The sequence below is a fragment of the Tenrec ecaudatus genome, chromosome 7 (assembly GCF_050624435.1).
Source record: "Tenrec ecaudatus isolate mTenEca1 chromosome 7, mTenEca1.hap1, whole genome shotgun sequence".
Classification (NCBI taxonomy): Eukaryota; Metazoa; Chordata; class Mammalia; order Afrosoricida; family Tenrecidae; genus Tenrec; species Tenrec ecaudatus.
Genome location: NC_134536.1, coordinates 64,178,585 through 64,206,010, shown reverse-complemented (window position 1 = coordinate 64,206,010; position 27,426 = coordinate 64,178,585). Strand labels below are relative to the sequence as shown.

General features: G+C 41.1%; 1 protein-coding gene across 3 annotated transcripts in view; it reads left to right on the top strand.

Annotated features, from left to right (window-relative positions):
- The window catches only part of AFG1L (AFG1 like ATPase), a 236,195-nt gene that overhangs the window by 70,147 nt on the left and 138,622 nt on the right, over window positions 1-27,426 (top strand). For all 3 annotated transcript variants that reach the window (XM_075554695.1, XM_075554693.1, XM_075554694.1), the window contains exons 3-5: window positions 1,615-1,666; window positions 23,440-23,541; window positions 24,541-24,671. In XM_075554695.1, the coding sequence (XP_075410810.1) occupies window positions 1,615-1,666; window positions 23,440-23,541; window positions 24,541-24,671 (285 nt within the window). The remainder of the gene's footprint in view (window positions 1-1,614; window positions 1,667-23,439; window positions 23,542-24,540; window positions 24,672-27,426) is intronic.

Here is a 27,426-nt window from a genome sequence, read left to right as displayed (position 1 = left end):
TTGCTTTTCAACACTTTGAGGAAGTCTTGTGCAGCAGATTTACCAATGCAATGTATCATTCGATCTCTTGTCTGCTGAGCGTTGGTTGTGGATCCAAGGGGGAAATAAAACCAAACTCACTGCCATCCATTCGGACTCCTCATGACTCTGTAGGACAGGGCAGAACTTCCCCTGTGGGTTTCTGAGGTCAGAACTGTTTACAAGAGCAGAAAGCCTCCTCTTTCTCCAGTGGAGAGCTGGTGGTTTTGAACTGCTGACTTTGTGGTTAGCAGTCCAAGGTGTTTTGATTGTAGTGATCAATGCACAACTCCTTTTAATATCTTTGAGCCACTGAATTGTATGGTATGTGAATTATATGTCAATAAAACTGTTAAAAACAAAACAAGACAACACTCTATGGAGTGCCTTTGTGGGGTCCTGTGAGCCTGAATCAACTTGGCAGCAGCAGGCTTGTTTATGTATCAAAACCCAATTTTCCATTTTCATACGTGGAGAATAGATTAGTTTTCTCTTCTTTCATTACTCCTACTCTTAGAAGTTTGTTGGATCTTCTTTGTACCCCAGGGTCATTAAAATTACAGTTCTGGTGTTTCTATTTTGCTGCGTAATTCCTCAGTTCTGAGGAAAATCTTGCAGGATTTCTTAGATAATGAATGTCCTCCTCCCTTTCTCCATTCTCTTTTTTTGGTCCTGAATCAATTTTCTGATTTTTGTACATTTTCCATCATCTGCTGTCCTTTATTGTGTTACACTTTTTGAAGCATTTCCTCAAATCCATTTTCTAATCCTTGTCTTGAGATTTTATTTGTGGTCTTCAAGTGCTCTCCTTTGTTCTCATGTGCCTTTCTCAAAAATAGCATTTTGTTCTTGCCTTATGATTGGAATGAGTCCCCTATTTCTCTCAGCATATTAATTACATTGATTACAGTTTTGTTTTTGAAGATTCATTTTGCTGCCTGTACAGTTTTTTTCTCCCCTATGTATTTGTTCTGGTCTCTGACTTTCATCTCAGAATTTTTCTTTAAATTTTCCTTGGTTTGTGGCCATCTGTTCATTTCTGTCTTTTCGGAGTTCAGGAGCTGATTGCAAGCTCCCTCTGAAGGGCTCGCTGGCTGGTGTGTCTCACTGGAAGAGGTTCTGGTGGAGGTTTGCGCTCTTTCTTTGGATCTCTTTTTGGAGACCATTCAGTTTCTCCAGGAAGGTTCTTCACATCTCTTGCTTGTTGGGAAGTATCTAGGATGCCATTTGGGGGCACCCAGTCAGGAAAGGTGGGGGGTTGTGTAATAAGGGGTCCAGGGAGTCCCTGGGTACTGCCAACAGCTCACGCAGTGGAGCACAGTCTATTCCGACACTGAAGTCAGCCAAGTTGATGGCAATTGGCTAAGTGCCGGAATGTACACTTTAGACTCTTGACCTGCTCATGGCTATAGTGTTTATCCTTTCCTTTATTAAAGTTGGACACCACAGACTTTGACACAGCTTTCCTTTGAAAATGATCATTCATTAACTACAGTAGCCCACTGTAAGTCTGTGTATGGCGTGACTAAGAGCACTGTCTATGATTATATTGAATTATTTCATGGTAGCAATTTATACTTTGTTCTTAATTTTCAGCTTTTTTCAAAGAGGAAGCCTCCAAGGGGCCTGTATGTTTACGGAGACGTTGGTAAGTGTGTGAAAATAAGTTCTAAGTGGGCCAAACAGAAGGTTTCCCAGAAGTCTTCCAGTGATAGAACTTCCATCTCAATCCCTCAGCCCCATGCTACCACAGAGTGTCAGGCTGGGTTGTCTAGAAAAACAAAACCAGTGACCCTCAAATACGTACAAGAAAGCACTTTATACCCAGAAAGCATCCCAGCCCCGTCCAACTACCATGCATGGTTCCGATACTAGCTGGGGCCTCTTCATGCTCACAGAGCTGCAGGCCGATGGCCAGAAAGGTCAAGCAGGAAGCATGGAGATGACAGGCCCCTGGGTGCAGAGCCTCGTGGACCCAAGGTCAGTGGGAACAGGGGAGGGTGCCCGCAGCTCCCAGGGTGGCTCTCTGGCTTAGTGGCCCTCATGGGGCCATCCCTGGAGGCAGACACAGAGTCCCAGCAAGGCTGAAGACAAAGGGCAAGAGAGGGATGTTCCCAGCGGCCTCCTTATTAACAGGCCACACCTCCAAGGAGGCATTATTTTACCAAGTAAGCTGGTTACACAGAAGAAAGTCATCCCTAGGCAGGTTGTTAGAAAATTAGCATCTCATTCCTCAGTGCTACTTGACCCAGCTGCATACTTTACAATAAAGTAGCTGTTCTTTTTTACTTTGAATTTCTACTTTTAAAATCCATAATATGAGCACTTATCCGCAAGGTCGAGCTTACCCGTTTTTTGGTTTTGTTTTTTTTTGGGGGGGTGTGGTTCTTTTTTTTTTAAGTCATTTTATTGGGGGCTTTTACAGCTCTTATAACATTCCATACATCAATTGTATCAAGCATATTTGGACATATGTTGCTATCATCATTTCCAAAAGATTTTCTACTTGATCCCTTGGTATCAGCTCTTCTTTATACCCCTCCCTCCCCCACCCTTCCACCTCCATGAACCTTCGATCAATTATATATTGTTATTATTATTTTGATTCTTACATTGTCCGTTGTCTCCCTTCACTCACATTTCTGTTATTCATCCCCTTGGGGGGCTATATATCTAACTTTGGGATGGGTTGCTCCTTTCTCACCCTTCCCCCTCCCTGACCACCCCCCTACCCTCATGGTATCGCTACTCCCACTACTGTGCCTGAGGGGTTTCTCTTTCCTGAATCCCAATACGTTTAGAGCGTTTATCTATACCAGTGTGTGTTTTCCAGTCCAGCCAGATTTGAAAGTTAGAAGTGGGTCATGGTAGTGGGGTGGGCGGGGAGAGGGTGCGGGGGAGGAAGCATTCAGGAACTAGAGAAATGATGTGCGTTTCATTGGTGCTATACTGCACCCTGGTTGAGTTATCCCTTCCTCATAACCCTTCTGTGGGGGGATATCCAGTTGTCTATGGATGGGCTTTGGGTCTCCACTCCAACCCCCTTCTGTCACATCCATATAGTTGTTTGTTTTGGATCTTTTGATACCTGATGCCTTATCCCATCAACACTTCATGATCACTCAGGCTGGTGTGCGGTAGAGCTTAACTTGAATGCAGTTGTTAGTAGAGCCTCTTACTCAAACACAGCAACCGTTTCCTTGGTTGCCGGCCATGCAGATTCGATCAGTGTTTCCCAAAGTGGGTGATAGCCCCCTGTGTGTGCATGTGTGTGCATGCGTGTGTGTGCGTGTGTGCTGGAATGATCAGGGGACTGCAAAAGCAGATGCCTACACTTATTCCAGGATTATGGGTTCTAGTACAAAATTTCTTAGTTGCCATGGAGGCAGTGAGTAATATTTTGTGTGAAAAGGAGGAAACCTTATAAACTGTTTTTCCCCCCCAGATTTTTCTGACGAGTTACTAACCTATTTCTGCTCTTACCTCATTCCTGCTGAAATTGTCTGCTTTCTGGCTTCCATTCTTTCAAATTCCCCTTCTCCTTCTCCTAAGCTTCTCGCTTCTCCTGTCCTCCCACTTTCGCTGGGCTCCGAGGGTGGTTTCCACCTTACTTGGCCTTCGTGTCCTCGTCTTTGCCAAGCATTCCTTTACGGGGCATCCTGGGACTCACATTGACAGGTGAGAGATCCGTGCTGCCTAGACTAGTTGGGAAGCTCCAGGATTTCCTGTAGTCATGACACATTACACTAGGAGAAGAATCTGGCAAGAGTTATTTTATTAGTAATTTTAGTGAGAGAGGAAAAAATGTAAAAGAAGTCAACTAAGTAGTTATAGTACTTAATAAATGAAGCTAGTCTTTTTTCTTGTCCTCTCTGTCATGTTTGTTGATTTAACTGATACTAAAAGAATTGCTTGTTTCACAAAAAGTGAATGATAGAGTTTGCCTCTTAAAATCATTGAAATGTATATTCAATTTTTCATCTTTTAAAAAATGAATTGGGATTAATACATACAGGATTCCACAGTTCAATCACATCCAGCAGAATTGTATATTTGCTACCACAATCAGGTTCCAAACATTGTTTTTCATTATTTAAGTAAAATAGCTATTTATTCAGCCTCTTGTCATGCCTGCCAAAATGTATTACGCATAAACCATTATAATTACCACTACCTCTATAACAGGCATAAATGTACATCAGATTATATAAAAATGTAAAGTGAAAATGATTTATCAATTCCTTTTAACATGATTAGTAAACAATTCAGCAAAAAGATATGAGGCACAAACTTTTAAAAAATATGACACAAGGAGAGCAGTAATGTAATTGTTTAACTTGTCATCATGCTATTAATATACAAAGACAACAAACTTTTAAAACATTATATTTACGAAGATTCTGGCAATAGCTTTGTGTAACAAGATCCAGCACACCAGGCTACTACTCAACTTGGATATGGTAAAAATCTCAGCTTCAATATGAAGCTGTTAAAAAAAAAGACAACAGGGAAAAAAAATAAAAACTGTTTTTTACATGCTTAATTTCTCAGCAAGTATGCCATTAAGTACAGAAATAAACTTTCAGAGAGCAGGAGCAAGGAGTGACAAAAGCTAAACATTGCAGCCTAAACAAAATCCATATAAAAATAAAGTAACTGTCACTGGTTTCATAACGGGTGAAAATCGAGCCGTATAAAGCATGCATTTTAGAATCTTTAAACTATCAAGTTCAAAAAGTACCAGTGTCTATTTGAAATGATTACTGTCCCAAGCCAAAATGTAGTCAAAATTAATTCAAAAGACATTAATACATTCTAATGCTAAAAATATTCAGTCTTATTAAAGTGGAGGTAAATTCCAGGCTTTGGGGCTCTCTCATGCTGCCAAGGGCTCTTTCTCTGGTTCCCTCAAAGTAGCACAGATAGACTCCAAGGAGGTCACCAAGCTCAGTAAAGAGCAAGGCTGCTTGGAGCCAGCTCTGCCCTCCCCAGGGAGCATCCACAAAAATACCATGTGTGAGGATCAAAGGCACGCTGTTCCACTAGCTAGAGATAGCAAACTACCCTCGCCCTCCCAAAAAGCTCCTTCCCCACGTAAATAAAAGTATACATGGGGGGAAAAAATACATCTATGTACAGAGTAAGTAATTTGAAATTTCTATGTAGTCCTCACTCTAAAACGCTAATACCTGGAGTCAGCTGGCTATTTCTGAACACGTCTTAGAGATGTATCCAGGTTCAATTTCCGTTGACTTAAATAACATATTTCTAGTAAAAAATACCCACTTTATCCCCTAAATTCCTTAACCAATAACATGACTGCAGAGTACTACCTCCCAGGCTGGTGAGGACGGAAGAGGAAACAAAAGATGTTCCAGCAGCAGGCAACAATTAGACCCCTTTCACGCAGCGGCGTTGAGTGGCTGTTACAATTCCAGGAATAATTTTAAAAACAAGAAAATTCGTGCGTTTTGCAAATAGGTCGTATTTCTCGCAGTTGAAATTTCCGTAGCCACTGCACTTTCTTTTGAAGGGAATCCGGTTTTCGCAATGTCATGGCGCGCCAGGACTTGGACGAGGCGCCTTCTTTTTCTTCTTGTGGTTCCTGTGCTGCTTTTTCTTGTTCTCCAATGATTGTCTTCTTTTTGCTCACCCCTCCTCGATATAGTCTGACTCTGACAAGGATTCCATGCTAACGGCTGACCCTCAGGACCCAGGGTTCTTTTCCCGCCAAGCCCTTCCACATCCTTTTCTTGCCCAGGTGCCTCCTTTGCCTTCTTTTTCTGTTTAAAGCTACCCTTACCGTCTGAATCCCTTTCTGACACGAGCTTTCCGAAGATTGGCGTGACCGGTTCTTGTTTTCCTTTCCCTTGTTTTTTATCCTCATCTTCAGAACCTGAAGGACTGCTGGCAGAATCAGAGCAGAGGGAGAAGAGAACACATTTCTTCTTCTCTTTCTTCCTCTGTTCTTTGGTGGATGAGCGCTCATTTCCACTCAGTCGTTTCTCCCTGGCGATTTCTTCCAGTTCTCATTCATTTTTCCCTTCAAAGTCCGCCAATGCCCTGGACCCCTTCTTTTTCTCTTCCGGTTGTTCTTTCACTGCGCCCCACTGCCCCTCCTCCCCGTGGTGCCGGCCCCGAGCGGCGCCCCAGCGGGCCCACCGCAGTTCTTCCAGTCCAAACGTTCTTTTTCTATGTGGTTCCTTTAACATCATCACGCCTTCCTCCCGCCACCCCGACTGTGTCCGCCTCCCCCCCAAAACCCGTATCCCGCTTGCGACTACAGGTTCATTAGTCCTGGTTTTCACACCCCGAAAAAGGAAACACAAAGACCACGACTTGAAGAGGGCGACCCCCCCCCAATGATATGAACACTCCCAAGACACCCCCTAATATGTACCATCAAAAACCAGATAAAACAGTACAACCTCCAAATACATAAGATTTTGGAAACCATGCAGGTCTAGCAGGCATCCTAGGGGATCTGCTGACAGGCTTAAATGTTCAAGTCAGGCTTCTGCCTTTGACCTTCTCGGCTCAACTCACTAACACACTCCATTTAGTGAGCGCTCTCCTCCTGCCCCTCAGCTGTGGACAGAGTGAGATCATCGGAGGCTCATTTCCTATTCAGTTCCACCAATGAATCTGGGGGTCCCACCGTCTATTTTTTGAGTTGTCTTTTTTGTTGATAAGTTGTAAGTGCTCTTTATTTATTCTGAACATTAAGCTCTCATCAGATATAAGGTTTTAAAACACCAAACCACAAACACTAGTTACTGTGGAGTCAATTCTGACTCACCGTAACCTGTAGAACAGAGTGGAACTGCCCCCAGAAGGTTTCCGTGACTGTAATAGCTACAGAAACAGTGCAGTATCTTTTTCCCATGGAACCAATGGCAAGTTCAAAGTGCCAACCTTTCACTTGGCGGCCAACACTTTAACCACCATGTCACCAGAACACTTGTGATTTTAGTAATCAATGTTAAATATGTGAAAGAATCTCAAAAGGCTCTTTTTCTTACCTCACTGATAAATAATATGTTTTTGATGGCAAGACCCTTATTGAGAAAGTAATTTGTACCTGGCACATAGCTAGGTCAGTTTTGTGTTTCTGCCCTGTTGGGCTCAGCTCACAGACCTCATGCTATTGCCAATTTGCCTCTTGAGAACGTTTACTTCCTGAATCAACACTTTCAGCTTTAGTTATTGGGAACATCAATATCTTGGTTCCTCCTGTTTCCTTAACCACTGAACCATAAATGGAGACGGTGAACACAGTATAACTGCTTCCACTTTCGTAAATGGACTTTAAAAAAACAGTAAAAAAAAAACCAAACAACAACCAAAACTCTTCCCAAGTTAAAAATGAAGCAAAAAGAAAGTTCGGGTTTGGAAACTATAGATATCACTTGAGAAAATATAGACATAGTCTAATTGAAGCGAGGACCCATTAAAAGTGATTCCCAAGGACGTTTGAAGGAATTAGGGAAGATGTGATGATGGGGGCCGCTCATCTAGGCTGGGTGTGCAGCAAAAAAAAATCAACCACCACCACCAAGCTCGCAGAGTTGATTCCAACTCACACTGCCCTACAGGACAGGGTAGAGCTGTCCCTGTGTGCCTCTGAGACTGTAAACTCTTCACGGGAGTAGAAAGCCTCGTCTTTCCTGCACGGAGTGCCTGTGCTTTCCAACTGCTGGCCTTGGGATTAGCAGCGCCGTGCATACCACAGGAAAGGGGCCCTGGTCGCCCACTTAGAATCCACTCAGTGGCACTGACGCAGAAATAAATAAGTAAAGACATACATTTAAAAAAGTTTATTAAAAAAAAGTTTATTGCAGTAAAAATACATATATATATTATAAAACACATGCACAGTTATCATTCCACTCTCTACATCTTTGCCAACACTTACTTTTTTCTATTTCTGGCTTTTAAAAAAATCATTTTATTAGGGGCTCATACAACTCTTATCACAATCCATATGTACATCCATTATGTAAATCACATTTGTACATTTGTTGTCCTCATCATTCTCAAAACATTTGCTCTCCATGTAAGCCCCTGGCATCAGCGCCTCATTTTCTCCCTCTCTCCCTGTTGCCCCTCCCTCATGAACCCTTGATAATTTATAAATTTATTATTTTGTCATATCCTACACTGTCTGACATCTCCCTTCACCCACTTTTCTGTTGTCCGTCCCCCAGGGAGGAGGTTATATGTAGATCCTTGTAATCAGTTCTCCCTTTCCACCCACCCTCCCTATACCCTTCCAGTATTGCCACTCTCACTGCTGGTCCTGAAGGGATCATCCATCCTGGATTCCCTGTGTTTCCAGTTCCTATCTGTACCAGTGTACATCCTCTGGTCTAGCCAGACTTGTAAGGTAGAATTGGAGTCATGATAGTTGGGGTGGGGAGGAAGCATTTAGGAACTAGAGAAAAGTTGTATGTTTGTTTCATCGTTGCTACATCGCACCCTGACTGGCTCGTCTCCTCCCTGCGGCCATTCTGTAAGGGGATGTCCAATTGCCTACAGATGGGCTTTGGGTCTCTACTCCGCTCTCTCCCTCATTCACAATGATATGATTTTTTGTTCTGATAATGCCTGATACCTGATACCTGATCCCTTCAAAACCTCGTGATCATATAGGCTAGTGTGCTTCTTCCATGTGGGCTTTGTTGATTCTGAGGTAGATGGCCGCTTGTTTACCTTCAAGCCTTTAAGACCCTAGACCCTAAATTTTTTGATAGCTGGGCACCATCAGCTTTCTTCGCCACATTTTCTTATGCACCCGCTTTGTCTTCAACGATTGTGTCGGGAAGGTGAGCATCATGAAATGCCAGTTTAATAGAAGAAAGTATTCTTGCATTGAGGGAGTACTTGAGTAGAGGCCCAATGTCCTTCTGCTACCTTAATACTAAACCTATACATGTATGCACATAGATCTAGTTCCACATTCTCATATAAATATATTTATATGTAGATGCCTTTATTTAGACCTTTATAAATGCCCTTTTCTGGCTTATTGTTTTAATGGTGGAAATATGCACAACAGATACAGAAATTTGACAATTTCTAATATGATTATATTCTTCAAATTGTACAATCAGTCTCAGCTACTTTTTCCAAATTATCCCACAACTAGGAACATATATTCAATGACCCCTAAGGAAAAATTCATTCTTCCCACCTTTGGTAACTGTTAATACTTCTCGGTATGTTTGTATTTGCTTATTTCATATATGTGAGGTGATGCAACATTTGTCATTTTGGGACTGGCTTATTTCATTCAGCATAAGGTTTTCTAGTACATCTAAATTATACTGTACACCAGGGCTTCATTTTTTGTGGCTGAGTAGTATTACTCTGTATGTAGATACCACAATTTGGTCATGCATTCATCAATCGATGGACATTTTGGATGCTTCTTCCCTCTGGCTGTTGTGAACAGTGCTGCAGTGCACATGGGTGGACATGTCTGCGTCGCTGCTCTCAACCCTTGTGTATAAATCTACAAGTAGAATTGCTGAGCCATGGAGCAGCAGTTCTACCTTCACCTTGTTGACCTGCCGAGCTGTTTTCAGTCCCTCGTCTAGACTACATTGCTACCAGCAGTGGGTGAGGGCTTCTGGATCTCCATAATTTCACAAACGCCTAACGTTTTCCTTTTTGATCCTAGTGGGAATGAAACAGTTTTTGATTGTGGTCTTGTATCTCTGTAATGACGAATGACATTGAGCATCTTTTCATGTTCTTGTTGGCATTTGCGTATCTTCTGTTCAAGCCCTCTGCCTGGCTTTTTAGTTGGATTGATTTTTGGTATTAAGTTATAAGGCTTCTTCTTGTGTCCTGGATAGTAGGCCTTTATCAGATATTTGGTTCTTCCTATTTGTAAGTTCTCTTCACTTTATCCATAAAAGTCAGTGCACAGAACCTTTACATTTTGATGAAGTCCAGGTTATTCTTGCTGCTCATACTTTTCATGTCATAGCTAAGAATCCATTATTTTAAATTAAGTCCTGAAGCATTAGCGCTAAACCAGGGGTCCTCAAACTTTTTAAGCAGGGGGCCAGTTCACTGTCCCTCAGACCCGTTGGAGGGCTGGACTATAGTTTTAAAAAATATGAACAAATTTCCTACGCATACTGCACAATCTTATTTTGAAGTAAAAAACGAAACGGGGCAAAAACACCTACCTGGCAGGCCGGATAACTGTCCTCGGTGGGTCACATGTGGCCCTGGGCCGTAGTTTGAGGGCGCCTGCTAGTCTCAACTGTCTTGTAGGAGTGTCATGATTTTATTTCCCACCTGTAGGCCTTTGGTTCATTTTGAGTTGCTTTTCATATATGGTGTGAGGTATGGATCCAGCTTCATTGTTTCTTATGTAGAAATTCAGTTGTGTTAGCAACATTTATTAAGGAAACGATTCCTTTTTCATTGAATGGATTTAACACTCTTGTCAAAAATCAAATGACTTTAGACCAGGGGTTCTCAACATGTGGGTCGAGACCCCTTTGCGGCTTAAATGACCCTTTCCCAGGGGTCGTCCAATTTATAACAGTAGCAACATTACAGTTACGAAGTAGCAACGAAAATCACTTTCTGGTCGGGGTGACCACAGCATGAGGAACTGTATTAACTGGTCGCGACCACTGCTTTAGACATATACGCTGTTCTTTGCTCATAGCAACTCCATATCTAAACCTCTGCAGTTTTCGTGATTGTGACCTTTCGGAAGCTAGTTGTCAGGACTTTCTTCTAAGCACTTATGGTTGGGTTCAAGTCATCAAAATTTGGGCTCATAGTTGAGCACTTACACATGTGGAACTGCTAGGGGGCCCCAGATGTGGTGTATGGGTTACAGGTATTATGTTTGAAAGAGACTTAATGGGAAATACGATGTCAGCTTCATAAGACCTCCTTACTGCTCCTTGGCCTTGTAGTTGTTTGGACTCTTGTGTTCGCCGGCTTTCTCTTAGGTTTGTTGAGATGATTGACTCAGATGACAAATCCAGGGAACTCTAGTAGTCCTGATAAATACATTGGAGAGATTAGCAAGTCATAGTGAAGCTATGAAAGTTAAATACTTTCATTAGTAAAATACGAGGGGGTACCTCCCCCCCAAACCCAATTTTTTTCCAAGCTGTGTATTTAATTTAATTATATATTTTTTACAAAACAACCTTATCACCTTCAACGTACTCTCCATTACACTAATTTGTCAAATCTGTGATTCCATTTTGGAAACATTTTTCAAACTCGTCTGTTTGGATGGCCGACAGCACCTCCCTCGTTTTTTTTTCTTCACGTCTTTCTTTTCTGTTGTCAAATTGCTGTCCTTTCCTGTCGCTCTGCATTCTCAGAAACAAGAAGTTTCCTTGCACCAAGAAAGGTCAGGTGATTCAGGTGTGTGGGGCCAGAGAGCACGCTGTGTTTATCAACAACTGGGGCACTGAGATGGCTGCGTGAGCGGGTGCATTGTCCTGGTGGGAAAACCAGTCCTCTGTCTGCCACAAATCAGGCCTTTTTTTTGTCACACACTTTTATGTCAGCTTTTCAGAATCTGTACATAGAACGCTTGATTAGCAGTCTGACCTGATGGAATGAAGTTGACGGGTGTCCAGAATGAGGTTTGTCATCAATCGACATTTCACTTTTTTTGAGATGAGAAAACTACTTGTACACTTGAGTTTTTCCCATTGTACTGTCCTTGTGAGCTGTGTTCAACATCACAACACTTTCTGCAGCATTTCTCCCCAGCAGGAAACAACATTTCACAGCCTCACGCTGTTCTCTTAAATCGACCATCACACACACAAAAGCGAGCTTTGAGGGAAACTGTCCAGAGAACCTTCCCAGGCAACACCACTGGGTGCACTCACTCAGAGGGAGTTGCTAGATGCTCACCTAGCGGGAAAAATGCACACTGCTAAAGCTTTACTCTGCCCAGCTCAATTTTGTTGTTTTTTGTTCTGTTTTGTTTTTGTTCTTGGTGTGAGGGGGTTACTCCCTCGTACTTGAAACATCTATTGTACAAGCTTACAGCTGCAGCAGTGGTGGTCAGTGGCTTCGTTCTTATCCTAACATTGGCTTCTTACACAGCTTTCAGCTGCACACCCCCTGATTGCCGTGGCGATGCAAAGCTCTCTGGTGCACTTAAGAAGGGGTCCAAAGTACCTCTGATCCATCAGTTGACCCCAACCTTTAATTTTACCATTCAAAAAGCAGGCGGCTTTCACAAAGGTGAGGGGTTTAGAAGCATGATTCTGGTGGTCTTGAAGGCAGCTTCTGCAGGGCAATAATTGGGGAGGACACCACCAGAGTGTGCTCTGACCCCTGGTGGTGCAATGGTGAAGGCTTGGCTGCTGAGGGGTCACTCAGTGGCTCTATGGGAGAAAAGAACTGGCAATTTGCTCTGTAAGATCAGCTTGACCTGCCTTCTAGGGTCAACCTCAGTACCGTCAACTCAACAGTACATATAACAACAGTAACTGGAGACTGGAGTCCCTGAGTGGCACAAATAGTGAAATGCTAAAAGGTTAGACTATTAGCTAAAAGGTGGTAGTTCAAACCCACCCAGTGTGGCTTCGGAAGACAGGCCTGGCACTCTGCTTTTGAAATGTCACAGCTTCGAAAACATACAGAGCAGTTCTCTGCACCCATGAGGTCGGGCCATCCCAAGCTGAGATTACTGATAGTTACAGACCTGAATGTTCTGAGTTTTACAAGTTAAATCTAAGCTGTTGGCTAAGCCTTTCAGGGGTGCCATTGTCAATAGGTTACAGAACATTTGCATTGGAAAGTTAAAGTGACACTGGAACTTTGGTGTATGAAGTATGAGGGGGCTTCAAAAAGTGTGAACAACTAGAATGAAAAAAAAAAAGGATTTTTTCTGTGAACAGTTTGAAGTTCCCTTGTAGAACGTTAGGGACTTCAGCTGGCTACTTGATGATTTTGGCATCTCTGAAATTCCACACGGAGTTTCTTGCCCGTGACAACCAAGTCACATTGAAAGAACAATGGACATTTTTACATTGCAAGAGCTTTGCTGAGTATACATGAGGAGGTTTTTAAAAGTTTGTGGAAATATTGAATTAAAAGGTTATGGAACTTTCTCATGGAAACTTTCCATGAACATTATGAGTATCTATCTAGATAGACACGCACACACACATATATGTATGTATATTTGATAGCACCATAAACTCAGCTTCTTCTCTGATATCCACCGTAAGTACTTTTTGAAGCTGAGGAAACAAAAAGATTGGTAATTACTTAGGTATACCTATTTCAGAAGTAGGGAAAAGTTACACCTGTATAGGAATTAATCTGATACATAATGCATAGGAAATAAACGAAACTCCTAAGTGCAAGCTCTACCATTTTCATGCTTTAAAAATTAACAATGTTCTTTAGTTTCGTCAAATTGTCATTATGCAGATTTCTAATTGCATCATAAAAGTTTCTGGTCTTACTGGGATATTAGTTGATAAGTCTTTGGCCATCATTATTTATGGTCTCTATATCTGGCTTTACAATTTATTTGTCGAGGAGAAGGCAGCCCATTTGTTCTGTAGGGCTTCCTGTTGTCTCCTGTGGCGAACCAAGTGATTCTGATTGATGGCAAGCTCATGGACGCAGAGGAGAGCAGCTCCACAGGTGTTCCCAAGCAGTGACCTTTCAGAAGCGCACAAGTTGTCTTCCGAGATGGCTATGGCTGGGTTCAAATGCCAGCCTTTCACCTAGGAGCTGAGTGCTTAACTGTTTGAGTCACCGAGGGGTACCTTATCGGGTTTCCCATGACTTGAACTTTGAGAGGCATCCTTGTTGCATACTCTGTGAGACTTCCAACCTCCTTTCTCATGATTGTCTGTTTTGTGCCCTTTGCATTTTTATATACACTGTGATAGGAAAATGCAAAGGACAGAATTTTTTTAATTAAATCATTTTATTGGGGGCTCGTACAACTCTTAATACAATCCACACATATCTCCATTGTGTCAATCACATTTGCACATTTGTTTCCCTCATTATTCTCAAAACATTTGCTTTCTACTTGAGCCCCTGGTATATCTGCTCCTCATTTTACAGAATTTTTTTAAAAGAAAAATTCAAAACAAAAGGCTAGGGTTTTGATGGGGATTCCGTTGTAACTAGACCACTTTGGAGAGAACTGACATGTGAAAAGTTGACTCTGCCAACATGCAAGCGTGGCGTGGGCCTTTGCTTCTTTAAATCTTCTTTCAATCCTCGCAGCAGTACTTTGTAGTTTGTGGCGCAGAAGTCTTTCATGTCATTTGATAAATTTATTCTTAATGTTTTATGTTTTGGGTAATACTGCAAATGTTTCTTTTAAAAATTTATATATATTCCAACTTATTGGTCAGAAATGCCGCAGATTTTTTTGTTGGCCTGATATGCTTGCTAAATTCAATTCTTTTTTAAAAAATCATTTTATTGGGTGCTCATACAATGCTTATCACAATCCATAAATACATCCATGTGTAAAGCACATTTGTAAATTCAATTCTTAACTCATTTACCGGATCCATAAGCATTTTCTGTGTGTACATTCATGACATTTGTGAATATAGAGAATTTTGCTTCTTTTATATTTGTATGCCTTTTATTTCTTTTCCTTAGCTCATTGAAGTAGCTAGGACCTCTGGTACAATGTTAAATAGAAGTGAGAGTGGAAATCCTTGCCTTGTGCCTAATTTTAGGGGAGAAATATATAGACTTTTACTAGTAAATATGATATCTACTATATTTTAAATGGTTTATTTAGCTTTGTTTATGCCTTTTCTCAAGTTGAAAAAGTTTGCTCCTTTTCCACGTTTGCTAAGTCTTTAATATGAATGTGCATTGAATTCTTCCAAATGGTATGATGATCATTTGGTTTTTTCCCTTTATTTTCTTAATATGATAAATTATACTTACTGATTTTTATAAATATTAGACTTACCATTAACTTACCCAAAGAATTTAGGTTTTGCAGAAGCCCTGGCATTTCCTCAGTGATGGAAGGATTTCTGTGCAATAAGCCTTGGGCTGCTATCCACAAGTCCTGTGTTCAAACTCACCAGCCCTTGCGTAGGAATACGATGAGGCTGTTTGCTCCCAGAAAGATGTGCAGTCGTGGGAACCCTATGGAGCAGTTCTACTCTGACCCAGAGGGTCATTAGGAGTTGGAGTCAAGTCAAAAGCATGGATTTTGGTACCTAGAGACTTAAACTCACTGCCATGTAGTCGATGCTGACCCACAGTGATTCTATAGGACAGAATAGAACTGTCCCATGAATGTCTGAGAATTCTTTATGGGTGTAGAAAGTCTTGTCTTTCTCCTTAGGAGCAGCTGGTGGTTTTGAATTGCTGACCTTGCAGTTCACAGCCCAACACATAACCCCTATACCACCAGGGTAGCCCAGGGTTTATCAACATTCTTCACCAACACCATGCTTCTGAGGCAACACATCTTCTCTATTCTTCTTGTCCAGCTTTTGCATGTGTATGAACCCACTGAAAAGACTGGCATGGGCCGGCTGCATTTTAATCCTTGAAGTGACACCTTTGCTTGGGAATGCTTTAGAGAGACCCTGTGTAGCAGATTTACCCATTTTTAAATTTCCTCCCTATTCTTCCATGGGCATAGATTGTGGAGCCAAATAAAATGAAATCCTCGACAACTTAAATCTTTTCTCCGTTTATTGCGCTGCTGCTTATGGGCCCACTTGTGAAGATTTTTCTGTTGTTTGTGTAGAAATGTAATCCATATTGAAAGCTGTAGTCTGTGATCTTCTTTAGTAGACACTTCAGCAAGCAAGGTTGCGTCACCTAGATATTATAGGTTTTGTTGTGTTTTGCTTCAGTCCTATGCTATGTTCTTCATATAGTTCAGCTTCTCTGATTTTTGTTCAGCGTACATATTGAGTTTGAAACTTGGTCTTGGGGCATCCCCTTACAGAAGGGTCTCGGGAAGGAGACGAGCCAGCCAGGGTGCAATGTAGCAATGATGAAACATACAACTTTCCTCTACTTCCTAAATGCTTCCTCCTCCCCCAACTATCATGATCCCAATTCTACCTTATAAATCTGGCTAGACCAGAGGATGTACACTGGTACAGATAGGAACTGGAAACACAGAGAATCCAGGGCGGATGATCCCTTCTGGGCCAGTGGTGTAAGTGGTGATACTGGGAGGGTAAAGGGAGAGTGGGTTGGAAAGGAGGAACCGATTACAAGGATCTACATGTGACCTCCTCCCTGGGGGACGGACAGCAGAAAAGGGGGTGAAGGGAGACATTGGACAGGGCAAGATATGACAAAATAATAATTTATAAATTATCAGGGGTTCGTGAGGGTGGGGGGAGCAGGGAGGGATGGGAAAAAACGAGGAGCTGATGCCAGGGGTTTAGGTGGAGAGCAAATGTTTTGAGAATGATGAGGGCAATGAATATACAAATGTGCTTTACACAACTGATGTATTTATGGATTGTGATGAGTTGTATGAGCCCCTAATAAAAGATTTAAAAAAAAAGAAACTTGGTCTTGAGCACAGAGTGCAAATGAACCAATCCAGATGGAATACACAGAAATCAAAGCGACTCTACTGTGAGGCGAGCTGATGGAGACGTTCAATATCAACAGCTAACCTGAGGCCAGAGGTTGACTGTGGAAGAGATCACCAACTGTGTGTGTGGAAGTTCAGGTTGAGGCTGAAAAAAATGAAAACAAGTCCATGAGCGCCAAAATGCCGCTTTGACTCTAACCCACCGGCTGTTGGAGGCTCTCAAGAACAGATTGGGTGCATTGGGCACCCGATGCGCGGTGGGAGGACAGCAGCGGGGCCTGTGCTCACAAAGGACGCAAAAGGCCACTAGAAAGGCAAGAAAGAAAAACTCAAAATGGGTATCAGAAGAGACTCTGAAACCCACTCTTCATCATTGACTAGCTAAGGCAGATGGCAGACACGATGGAGTTAAAGAGCTGAACAGAAATTTCAAAGGGCAGCTTGAGCAGACCAAGTAAAATATTATAATGAATTGTGCACAGGCCTAGCATTCCAAAGCCAAAAAGGAAGAACGCGCTTGGCATATCTTAAACTGAAAGAACTCAAAAACTTCAGCCTCATGTTGCAATATGGAAAATTATATGAGCAAAATATCACATGATACAGGAAACATCAAAAGAAGATAGAAAGAAGATACAGAGTACCAAAAAGAAAGACCATTTCAGGACGCAGCATATGAGCCAGAACCAGGGGTACCGGAGGAAGAAGTGAGGGCGTAATGGGAGCCAGTAGGTCAGGTGCGAGGAGTCTCTTGGGTTTTTAAAGCCTATGTACCTGGCATTTCAAGGGTGTGGTGGGAAGGTCTTTAGTGTGTCGCCAGCAGGTCAGACGTCAGGAGGAGGCCTGGAGATTTTCAAGCTTGTGACATCTGAAGTGTCAGAGACTTGGCAGTCAGGAGAGCTTGTCGGCCCTGACCTGCTAGTTAGGGTCAGAGGGAGAAGTGTTGCATTTGTAGTCCGTGCCAGAGCAGAGATGAATGGAATTGCACCAGAAAGGACTGATTTAATTTAGCCTCGTTTGGAAATGACCTTTTATTCCTTTGAGTAAATTGTTGGCCACTTAACATGAATTTGGAAGTGTTCCCTTCTTTATTTTCTGAAGAGTTTGTTACTTAGTTCCAACATAAAATTCCTGTATAAAAGTAAGGTGGATGATACTTAGTTCTAATATATTTGCTAATGTTCACCAGCAAAGGCATTTGGCTGTAGGTTTTCTCTATTGGAAGATTATTAAGTATGATGAATTTAATCTCTTAAAAAATTCCTGAAAAAATGAAGTAAAATGATAATGAAACTTTTCCACAAACTTTTAAAAAAAACCTTGTATCTGGTTTTTTTTTTAGATTTTCAATTTCATTTTGTGCCAGTTTTGGTAATTGGTGTCTTTCAAGTCATTTGCTTCTTTCACCTAAGTTATAAAATTTATTGACAGAATATTATACATAATGGGTTTAAAAAAATAATTTCATTGGGGGTTCGTACAACTCTTATCACAATTCATACATTTATCCATTGTATGTCAAGCACATGTGTACATTTGTTGCCCTCATCATTCTCAAAACATTTGCTTTCTACTTGAGCCTTGGTATCAGTTCCTAATTTTTTCCCTCCCTCCTTGCTCCCCCCCCGAACCCTTGATAATTTATAAATTATTATTATTTTGTCATATCTTACTCTGTCCAATGTCTTCCTTCACCCACTTTTCTGTTGTCTGTCCCTCAGGGAGGAGGTTATATATTGATCCTTACAATTGGTTCCCCTTTTCTACTATATTTTTAATATCTTTATGAACTATAGTGGTACACTTTCTCTTATTCGTGGTATCAGTAATGTGTGCTTTAGATATTGGTTTACCTTCCTGGCTAGTTGAGGTAAACTTTTTCTTAATTATCATTTTTATCTTTTCAGTGATTGAGCTTCTGATTTTATCCATTTTCTCTTCCGTCCATTCATCTTTATTCTGTTGGTTTCTGCCTTTTATTCTTTTCTGTTGTTTTTCTGACTCTGGGTTTCATTTGTCTATTTTTTTCTAACAACTTAAAGTGGAAACTTAAATGATTTGAAACTTTCTAAGCATTGCATTTAGTGGCACTAATTAGTCTGCTCTCGTATGCTTACTATCATTTAATTAAGAATGTTTTCTGATTTCCCTTAGATTTTATAATTTCCCTATGAGCTATTCTAAAAGGATACTATTTAATTTCCAAATAGTTGGAGATTTTCTAGATATCTGTTGATTTGTAATTGATTCAATTGTGGTCAGAGAGCTTCCTCAATTTAATTTACTTCCCCTTATAGTTATGGGAAACTTGTTATATGGCTCTGCATATGGTTCACCCTGTTAGATATTTCTGTGTACTTGAGAAGAACATGCAGTCTGTCTTGCTGTGTGTTGTGTACTATAAATGTCGATTATGTCGGTGGTTGACAGTACTGTGCCAGGTTGCTGTGTGCCTTCTGACTTTCTATCTGTGTATTTCATGCTATCGAAAAAGGAGTGTTAAGGAAAAAGGAATGTTGAAATATCCCACTTTCATTTGGGGATTGTCTGTCTTCTTTTAGTTTTCTTAGCTTTTGCTTCATATGCTTTGAATCTCTGTTAGTACGTTTACACATATTTAGGGCAATGTTGTCTTGGGGAATGAATTCTCTAATATTCTGAAATAGCTTTATTTTCTTCACTAATATTCTTTGTTCTGAAATCTACTCGGCCTTATATTAATACAATCCTTTCACCTATCTTGTGATTAGTGTTTGCCCAGTATATCTGTTTCCAGCTTACTACCTTTAACCATGGGTAGGTTTCTTATAGACAGTATATATATGTATATATGTAGGTCTGGCTTTTTATCCCTTCAATCTGAGGCTTCTAAATAGATTTTTTGTTCCTTTGCATTTATCCATATGGCTGGATGTAAATCCATCATGTCTTTCTTAGTTTTCACTTTATCCATTCTTTGTGTCCAGTATTCTCTCTCTTTCTTGTGAGTATTTTATAGTATCCACTGTAGGCTTATTAACTGCACTTCTTTATTTCATTCTTTCAGTGCTGCTCTACAATTTAAAGCGTATTTTTTTAATATCTCAGTCCTCCCTCAAGTTATGTTATGCTAGCGTCTTATAATAGTGCTCTTATATTTACCTTCTGGTTGCCTTGTGCCGCTCTTCTCATCTGTGCTACATCTACATAGATTATTAACCCCACAATTCCTTGTTATTGTTTCTTTAAGTAGTCAGTTATTAGATAAAGAAATAGAAAACAAAATTAACATTAAAATAATTTTATTGGGGGCTTATACAACTCTTATCACAATCCATATATCCATCCATTGTGTCAAGCACATTTGTACATTTGTCGCCATCATCATTCTCAAAATATTTTCTTTCTACTTGAGCCCTTGGTATCAGCTCCTCATTTTCCCCTCCCTCCCCCACCCTGCCTCCCTCCCAAACCCTTGATAATTTATAAATTATTATTTCTTCATGTGTTACACTGTCCAATGTCTCCCTTCACCCAGTTTTATGTTGTCTGTCCCCCAGGGAGGGGGTTATATGTAGATCATCCTGATCAGTTCCCCCCTTTCCCACCACCTTTCCCTTCCTCGCCTGGTATTTCTACTCTCATTATTGGTCCTGAGGGGTCTATCGGTCCTGGATTCCTTGTGTTTCCAGCTCTTTTCTATGTCAGTGTATGTCCTCTGGTCTGGCTGGATTTGTAAGGTAGAACTGGGATCATGATAGTGGGGTGGAGGAAGCATTTAGGAACTAGAGGAAAGTTGTATGTTTCATCGGTGCTACACTGCATCCTGACTTACTCATCTCCTCCCTACGACCCTTTTGTAGGCAGATTTCCAGTTGCCTACAGATGGGCTTTGGTTCTTCACTCCGCACTCCCCCTCATTCACAATAATATGATTTTTTGTTCTGATGATGCCTGATCCTATCAACATCTCATGATCATGTAGGCTTGTGTGTTTCTTCCATGTGGGCTTTGTTGCTTCTGAACTAGATGGTCGCTTGTTTATCTTCAAGCCTTTAAGACCCCAGATGCTATATCTTTTTTTTTTTCTTTTCAATGCCTTTATTTTTTTTTTTGCCCCAATCATTTTTTTCTCTTTTCTTCTTTTACATTTTATTAGGGACTCATACAACTCGATGCTATATCTTTTGATAGCCAGGCACCATCAACTTTCTTCACCACATTTTGCTTATGCACCCGCTTTGTCTTCAGTGATCATGTCAGGAAGGTGAGCATCATGGAATGCCAGTTTAATAGAACAAAGTGTTCTTGAATTGAGGGAGTACTTGAGTAGAGGCCCAATGTCCATTTGCTACATTAATGCTATAAACATATGAACCTATAAATATAAGCACATAGATCTATTTTCATATCATCAAATAAAAATGTATTTTAAAAACATAAACATTTATCATTTCTGGCATTCTATATTTATATAAGTCTCCATTTGGTATCATTTTCCTTAGCTTACAGAACTTCTTTTATTATTTCTTTGTAGCACAAATCTACTTGTAAATTCTTTCAATTTTTGTTTATCTGAAAAGATGTCTTCAATTTCTTTCTCTTTTTTTGAAAGCTGGTTTTAGTATATATAGAGACTTCTTGGGCTTTTTCCCCCTGTCATTTTTAATTGTATACTGGATATTATAAACATTAACGTGTTTAGGGTTTCTAGATTTAGTTGTTTAAGTATGTTGAATTTTATTTTGGTAGGGAGTTAAGTTACTTGCCTGTCAGCTTGATTTATACAATTTAACTTAATTAAAAATTTAATTGAGATAATTATATATTTATATGCTAAATAATAATAAATTAAACAGATTTTCCTTTGCCCAGTTTCCTTCAATGATAACATTTTGCAAAAATTTTTGTTACAATATCACAATCAGGATATTAATACTGACACACTCCATATATCTTTTTCAGATTTCACTAGTTTCTGTACAAGGTATATACAGATTTCTGTAGTACTCATTTTTGCTTGTGTATTTGGTTCTATACAATTCCATCACATGTGCAGGGTCATATATCTGCCACCACAGTCAAGATACTGAACATTTCATTACCAGAAGTGCCTCTCACATTGTCTTTTTATAGCCAGACCTAATTTTCTCTTTCTCCCCCACCTTTAAGTCCTAGGAACCCCAAATCTGTTCTCCATTGCCAAAATATCATCTCAAAAATGTTACATGATGGAATTATACCGTTTATGACCTTGGGAGTGACTTTTTCCACTCTTCAGAATTCCCTGGAGATTCTTTCAAGTGGTTGCATGTATGATTCTTTTTACAATGTCTTGCTCCCCATTCTGTGCTACTTCCTATAATATCACTCTGCACACGAGGAGCCCAGTATTCATCCAAAGCCTCAAAAGGACCTACAAGTTCATTTCTGAAGCTCTTTCATTGTGTAGCTTCCTCCTCTCTGGCAGTCAGCCTGACACTTTGTAGCTGCCGTGTTAGCTGCCCTAGCGTCAGCACTTGATTTATAAACAAAACACTGCCTGGTCCCACACCATCCCCTCTACGGGTTGTGATCCACAATATTTAATTGTGATCTACAGGGTTTTTCCATTGGCTGATTTTCAGAAGTAGCTCACCAGGCTTTTCTTCTTAGTCTGCCTCAGTATTGGAGCTGCTCAAAGCTGTTCAGTAACAAGAAACAAGCCTCCAAGGTGCTTGACATCCTCCTGACTGACCTTTCTGCCCTGCTTTGCCACGTCTGGGAGCTTTACTTGGACTCTCCCCTCTGTGTTGTGATCTGGAAGGTGCCTCCAGCAGGAACCTGGAGTGATTGTAGGACTCCGTTCTTCTTCCTCCCCTCTTCTCTTAGGGATCAGAGGCTTAGCCAAGGTCTGAAACCATTTGTTTATTAAAGAGCTGCATTGTATTTTCATGCACAAAACCACTGTAGCATTCATATGGAGGAAAGCCCAAGAGAGCTGTCCCTCTTACTTCCTGAGCTGCTTGGGATTCTCATGATCAGATAGGAAAATGTGGGCACTCTGGGGGGATGGCCATGGAGGAAGGAGGTGGGTGTGGAGGCGTGGGGGGGTGGGATGGCGGGGAAGTCAGGTACCAGCAGATCCTGGTCTGGCCTTCTGAGAATGTTCGGGACCTGACTTGAACTTGCTGCTACTCCTGACATTCTAGGCTGCCTTCAAGGGTAGATGGATATTCATGTTTGCACACTCTCAATGTTCTGGTTGTCCACTATTTGAATACTAATGCAATTGCACTTATTTAAAAGTTTCAGAAGGTTGAAAAGTAGATACTTTAATCATGAGGTTCCACTCTACCAGAATTTCTTCAACTAGGCCTCTTTTGAAAGACTCAGAGGCTCAGCTTTTAAAACGGATGTGTTATAATTATTTTTTCTCCAACTCTCTTAATCTACTTTTAGTATTTATTTTAGATACTAATCCTTAGTTCTCAACTACATTTTAGTTTTCTTTTCATTTTTGAACTTTCCTTTAGTCCCTAAGACAATTAATTCCTCTTTCGTAGTGCTGGTGAGATAAATGTTTCTTTAAGTAAGTTTACTTATACTGTCATCTTCTGGAAGAGGAGAAGACATCATTTGTGTACCTTGCCAGCGTGTGAACACGTGCTCTGGTGAAACCGTGCTGTATTATCAGGTAAACATCATGCTTCCTAAAAGAAAAGGACAACCTCAACATTTTCTTTCCAGCGAGCAGCACAGAAACAGCAGCCCACCTTGAAAAGGCACCATGGACCTGGGCGTTCCAGCAGAAGCAAGTGTGGCTTCATTATTTCAAAGCAATCAGGAAAATGGTTTAATAGTGTTCTTTTTTCCCTTCAATGTTTAAGGTACAGGAAAAACAATGGTGATGGACATGTTTTATGCGTATGTAAAGATGAAGAGGAAAAAGCGGGTTCATTTTCATGGTTTCATGCTTGATGTGCACCAAAGTAAGTTAATTATATGGCGGCGGTGATTTTAATAGGCGAACAGCACAGAATGAGTTTTCTTCTTTGAACGCATACGTAGTGTTTGTTAGGAAGTCGACTTCTCTGTACCGTAAGATTTGATCTGCTTTCATTTGATTTGAAAGAGTCAGTGAGGCTCTTGGAGTTGGTCCTAACGACCAGAGGACCATGTCCGAATAAGAGGTTTCTAGATGGAAATCAGGCACTTTCTAGTTCTACTCAAGAGCAGTAAACACTCACTTGCTTCAAGAAGCCGGGTCCTTTAGCCCGTGTCACCTTAGCCCGTGTGGGTTTGCATGGCACCTGTTTGGGTGCCTTATTGCTTTGTCAGCATTCACATGTCTGATTTCCACATGATCTACCAGCTATGCTGTGTCCTCCCCAGGAAGGAACGTTATCATTCTCCCCTAACACTTTCAGCATTTAGGACACATGTAATGAATGAATTGGGGCTGTCGTTAGTGTATCAGGCTGGAGACTAAGGGAGCATCCTGATTAGATATGCTAGACCTAACATACTGCATCACGCAACATCACATCCACATCCCCACCCCCACGCCCAAAATCCTCAGGACTGAGATCACTTCATCTCTGAAGTGGTTGAAGCATGGAGGTTGAATGGCCTCCAGGTTCCCTTCCAACCATGGGAAGAAAATAACATTTGAATGATTTACTTAGAGGTAGAGAACATGTAACCAATTTTAATATTTCAAATTTGATTGTATATTGAATTTAAACTTAATTTTTAGACCCACATCACTTTCATTTAGAGATTGAAGAAGTATAGTTGTCTAAAATATACTCTACTTATTTATTAAACCATTTACACCTCTTATAGCAATCCATACATCAACTGTATCAAGCATGTTTGTACCTATGCTTCTTTGATCATTTTCTAAGCATTTACTTTCTCTTTGAGCCCTTGGTTAAAATATACTCTTGAGATAACATTTGACTTGTGTTTCATTTCACTTCTTTAAGGAATACATCGCCTTAAACAGAGCTTGCCAAAAAGGAAGCCGGGATTCATGGCTAAATCATATGACCCCATAGCTCCCATAGCTGAAGAAATCAGTGAGGAAGCGTGTCTTCTATGTTTTGATGAATTTCAGGTAAGGCAGAGATTTCTCATCGATGTAGAATGGTATATTGAATGAAGTGAAAATCCAAATTCTGCCCATGGTGTTGACCATCAGTTTATGATTTGTCATTCTTGTTTTGTGTCTATTTAAACATCGTCTATAGTGAATTGGGTAAAGGTGGACAGGTCAGCTTTCCACTGAGCAACTCGTACACATGTTCTTTGTTGCCATGGGTTGTAAGCCCCGCCATGAGGCTAGCCCTTCCTGCCTTTGTCCGTGGGCAAATGCTGCTCCTTTTATCTCTCACGGAGCACACGGTCTCTCGTCACTTCAGTTTGACTAACTGTCCTAGCAGTCAGCAACCTGTACCTGTTTTATATGACCAGAGAGAATTGAAAAAAAAAAAAAGGTTGGAAAGAAAGGAGGCATGACACTGTATGTGGCAACTCACGGTGACTCCATGTCAGGGTAGACCTATCCTCCATGGAGTTTTCAGTGGCTGAACTCACTCAGAAAGAGAATGCCAAAGCAATGTGGGATTGAACCACCAACCTTTAGGTTAGTAGTCAGTTAGTCAAGTAGTCAACTTAACTGTGTGTGTTCCCTCCCCAGATTTCATATGAGTTATAAACCTAAAATATTTATTATTTGACTTCTTACTGAATAATGTTATCTATTCATAAATTCTAATTAATAGATTATAATTCTCTATACCAGAGAGAAAGTTTAATGATGGCAAAATAATGTTTTTAAAGACTTGGGTTTTAAAAAAGAGTTCTATAAAACAACACATTATATTGTCTTCCTAGACAATGTGTAATGCAATGAATATTCCTTATTGCTTATAACAGTGAAAATAGCATGAAGGTAAATGCTGTATCTAACATTTATTCTGTATCCTAGTCCATGCCCGGTGTTCTAATGCAGTACTCTAGGTTAGGAATTAAGGAGCTCTGGTGGTGTAGTGGTTATTCATTGGGCTGCAGTCAGAAAGGTCAGCAGTTTGAAACCACTCCAACTTAATGGCAGTGTGTTTGGTTTGGAGGTTAGGAATTAACTTATTTATTTATTTTAAAATTTTAATTGTTTCATTAGGGGCTCATACAACTCCCATCACAATCCACATATACATCAACTGTGCAACGCACATTTGCACATTCATCGCCCCCATCACCCTCAAAACATTTGCTCTCCACTCAAGTCCCTCGTATCAGTTCCTCATCTCTTCTCCTCCCTCCCCGCTCCTTCCTCCCTCACGAACCCCCGATAATTTATAAATTATTATTTTGTCATATCTTGCCTTGTCCGACACCTCCCCTCACCCACTCTTCTGTCGGCCCCCCAGGGAGGAGGTCACATGTAGATCCTTGCAATCGGTTCCCCCTTTCCACCCCACCCTCCCTCCACCCTTCCAGTATCGCCTCTCAACTGGTCCTGAAGGGATCATCCGCCCTGGATTCCCTGTGTTTCCAGTTCCTCTCTGTACCAGTGTACATCCTCTGGTCTAGCCAGATTTGTAAGGTAGAATTGGGATCATGATAGTGGGTGGGGAGGAAGCATTTAGGAACTAGAGGAAAGCTGTATGTTCATCATTGCTACACTGCAACCTGGCTGGCTTGTCTCCTCCCTGAGACCCTTCTGTAAGGGGATGTCCAGTGACCTTGAAATGGACTTTGGGTCTCCACTCCATACTCCCCCAAACTTATTTATTTTTAAAGAACATTTTATTGGGGGCTCTTACAGCTCTTATAATCCTTACATCAATTGTATCAAGCATATTTGTACGTATGTTGCCATAATTTACTTTATATTTGAGTCCTTGGTATCAGTTCCTCTCTTTTCCCTCCCTCCCCACCTCCCACCCTCATGATTCCTTGATACATTAGAAATTATTATTATTATTATTTTTCATATCTTACATTAACTGCTGTCTCCCTTCTTTCTCGGTTTCTGTTGTTCGTCTCCTGGGGGTGTGGTGTGGGTATGTGTTGATCATTGTGATCAGTTCCCCCTCCTCCCCTCCTCTCCCCACCTTTACTCCACCCTTCTGGTATCACTACTCCCATTTCTATTCCTGAGGGATTTATCTGACCTGAATTCTGTGTGTTGTGAGCTCTTATCTGTACCTGTGTACATGCTCCAGTCTAGCCCACAGTGAAAGGCAGGACTGGGGTCATGATAGTGGGGGTGGGGTGGGGTGGGGGAAGAAACCTCAAGGAACCAGAGGCATATTGTGTGTTCCATGAGTGCTGTTCTGCACCCTTGTTGACTCATCCCTTCTGTGTGACCCTTCTATGAGGGGATGTCCCTTTGTCGACAGGTGGGTTTTTGGTCTCTGCTCCAACCTCTTGATAACAACAATATGTTTTGTTTTTTGTTTGTTTTGGGCCTTCTGATACCTGTTCCCTGATCCTGTTGACAGCTCATGATCACACAGACTGGTGTGCTTCTTCCATGTGGGTTTGTCTCTTCTCTGCTATATGGCTGCTTGTTTAACTTTAAACCTTTAAGACCCCAGATGCTATATCTCTTGATGTATTTACATATGTACACACCTGTTTATACCTCTATGCATAGCTTTGCTTCCTAGATCTTTCCTGTCCTACCTATCACACTCACCCTTCTTCTGCCTCTTAGTAATTCCTCTCAGCTAGATTCCTGTTGCTCCAACTCCCCAAGGATCTCTAAGTCCTACTCATTGTTGATTTTAATTCCCTAGTTGTTCCCCTGTCTATGGTGTTGTTTGCTGACCATGCCCTCCCCCCACCTCCTCCTCCCATCTCCT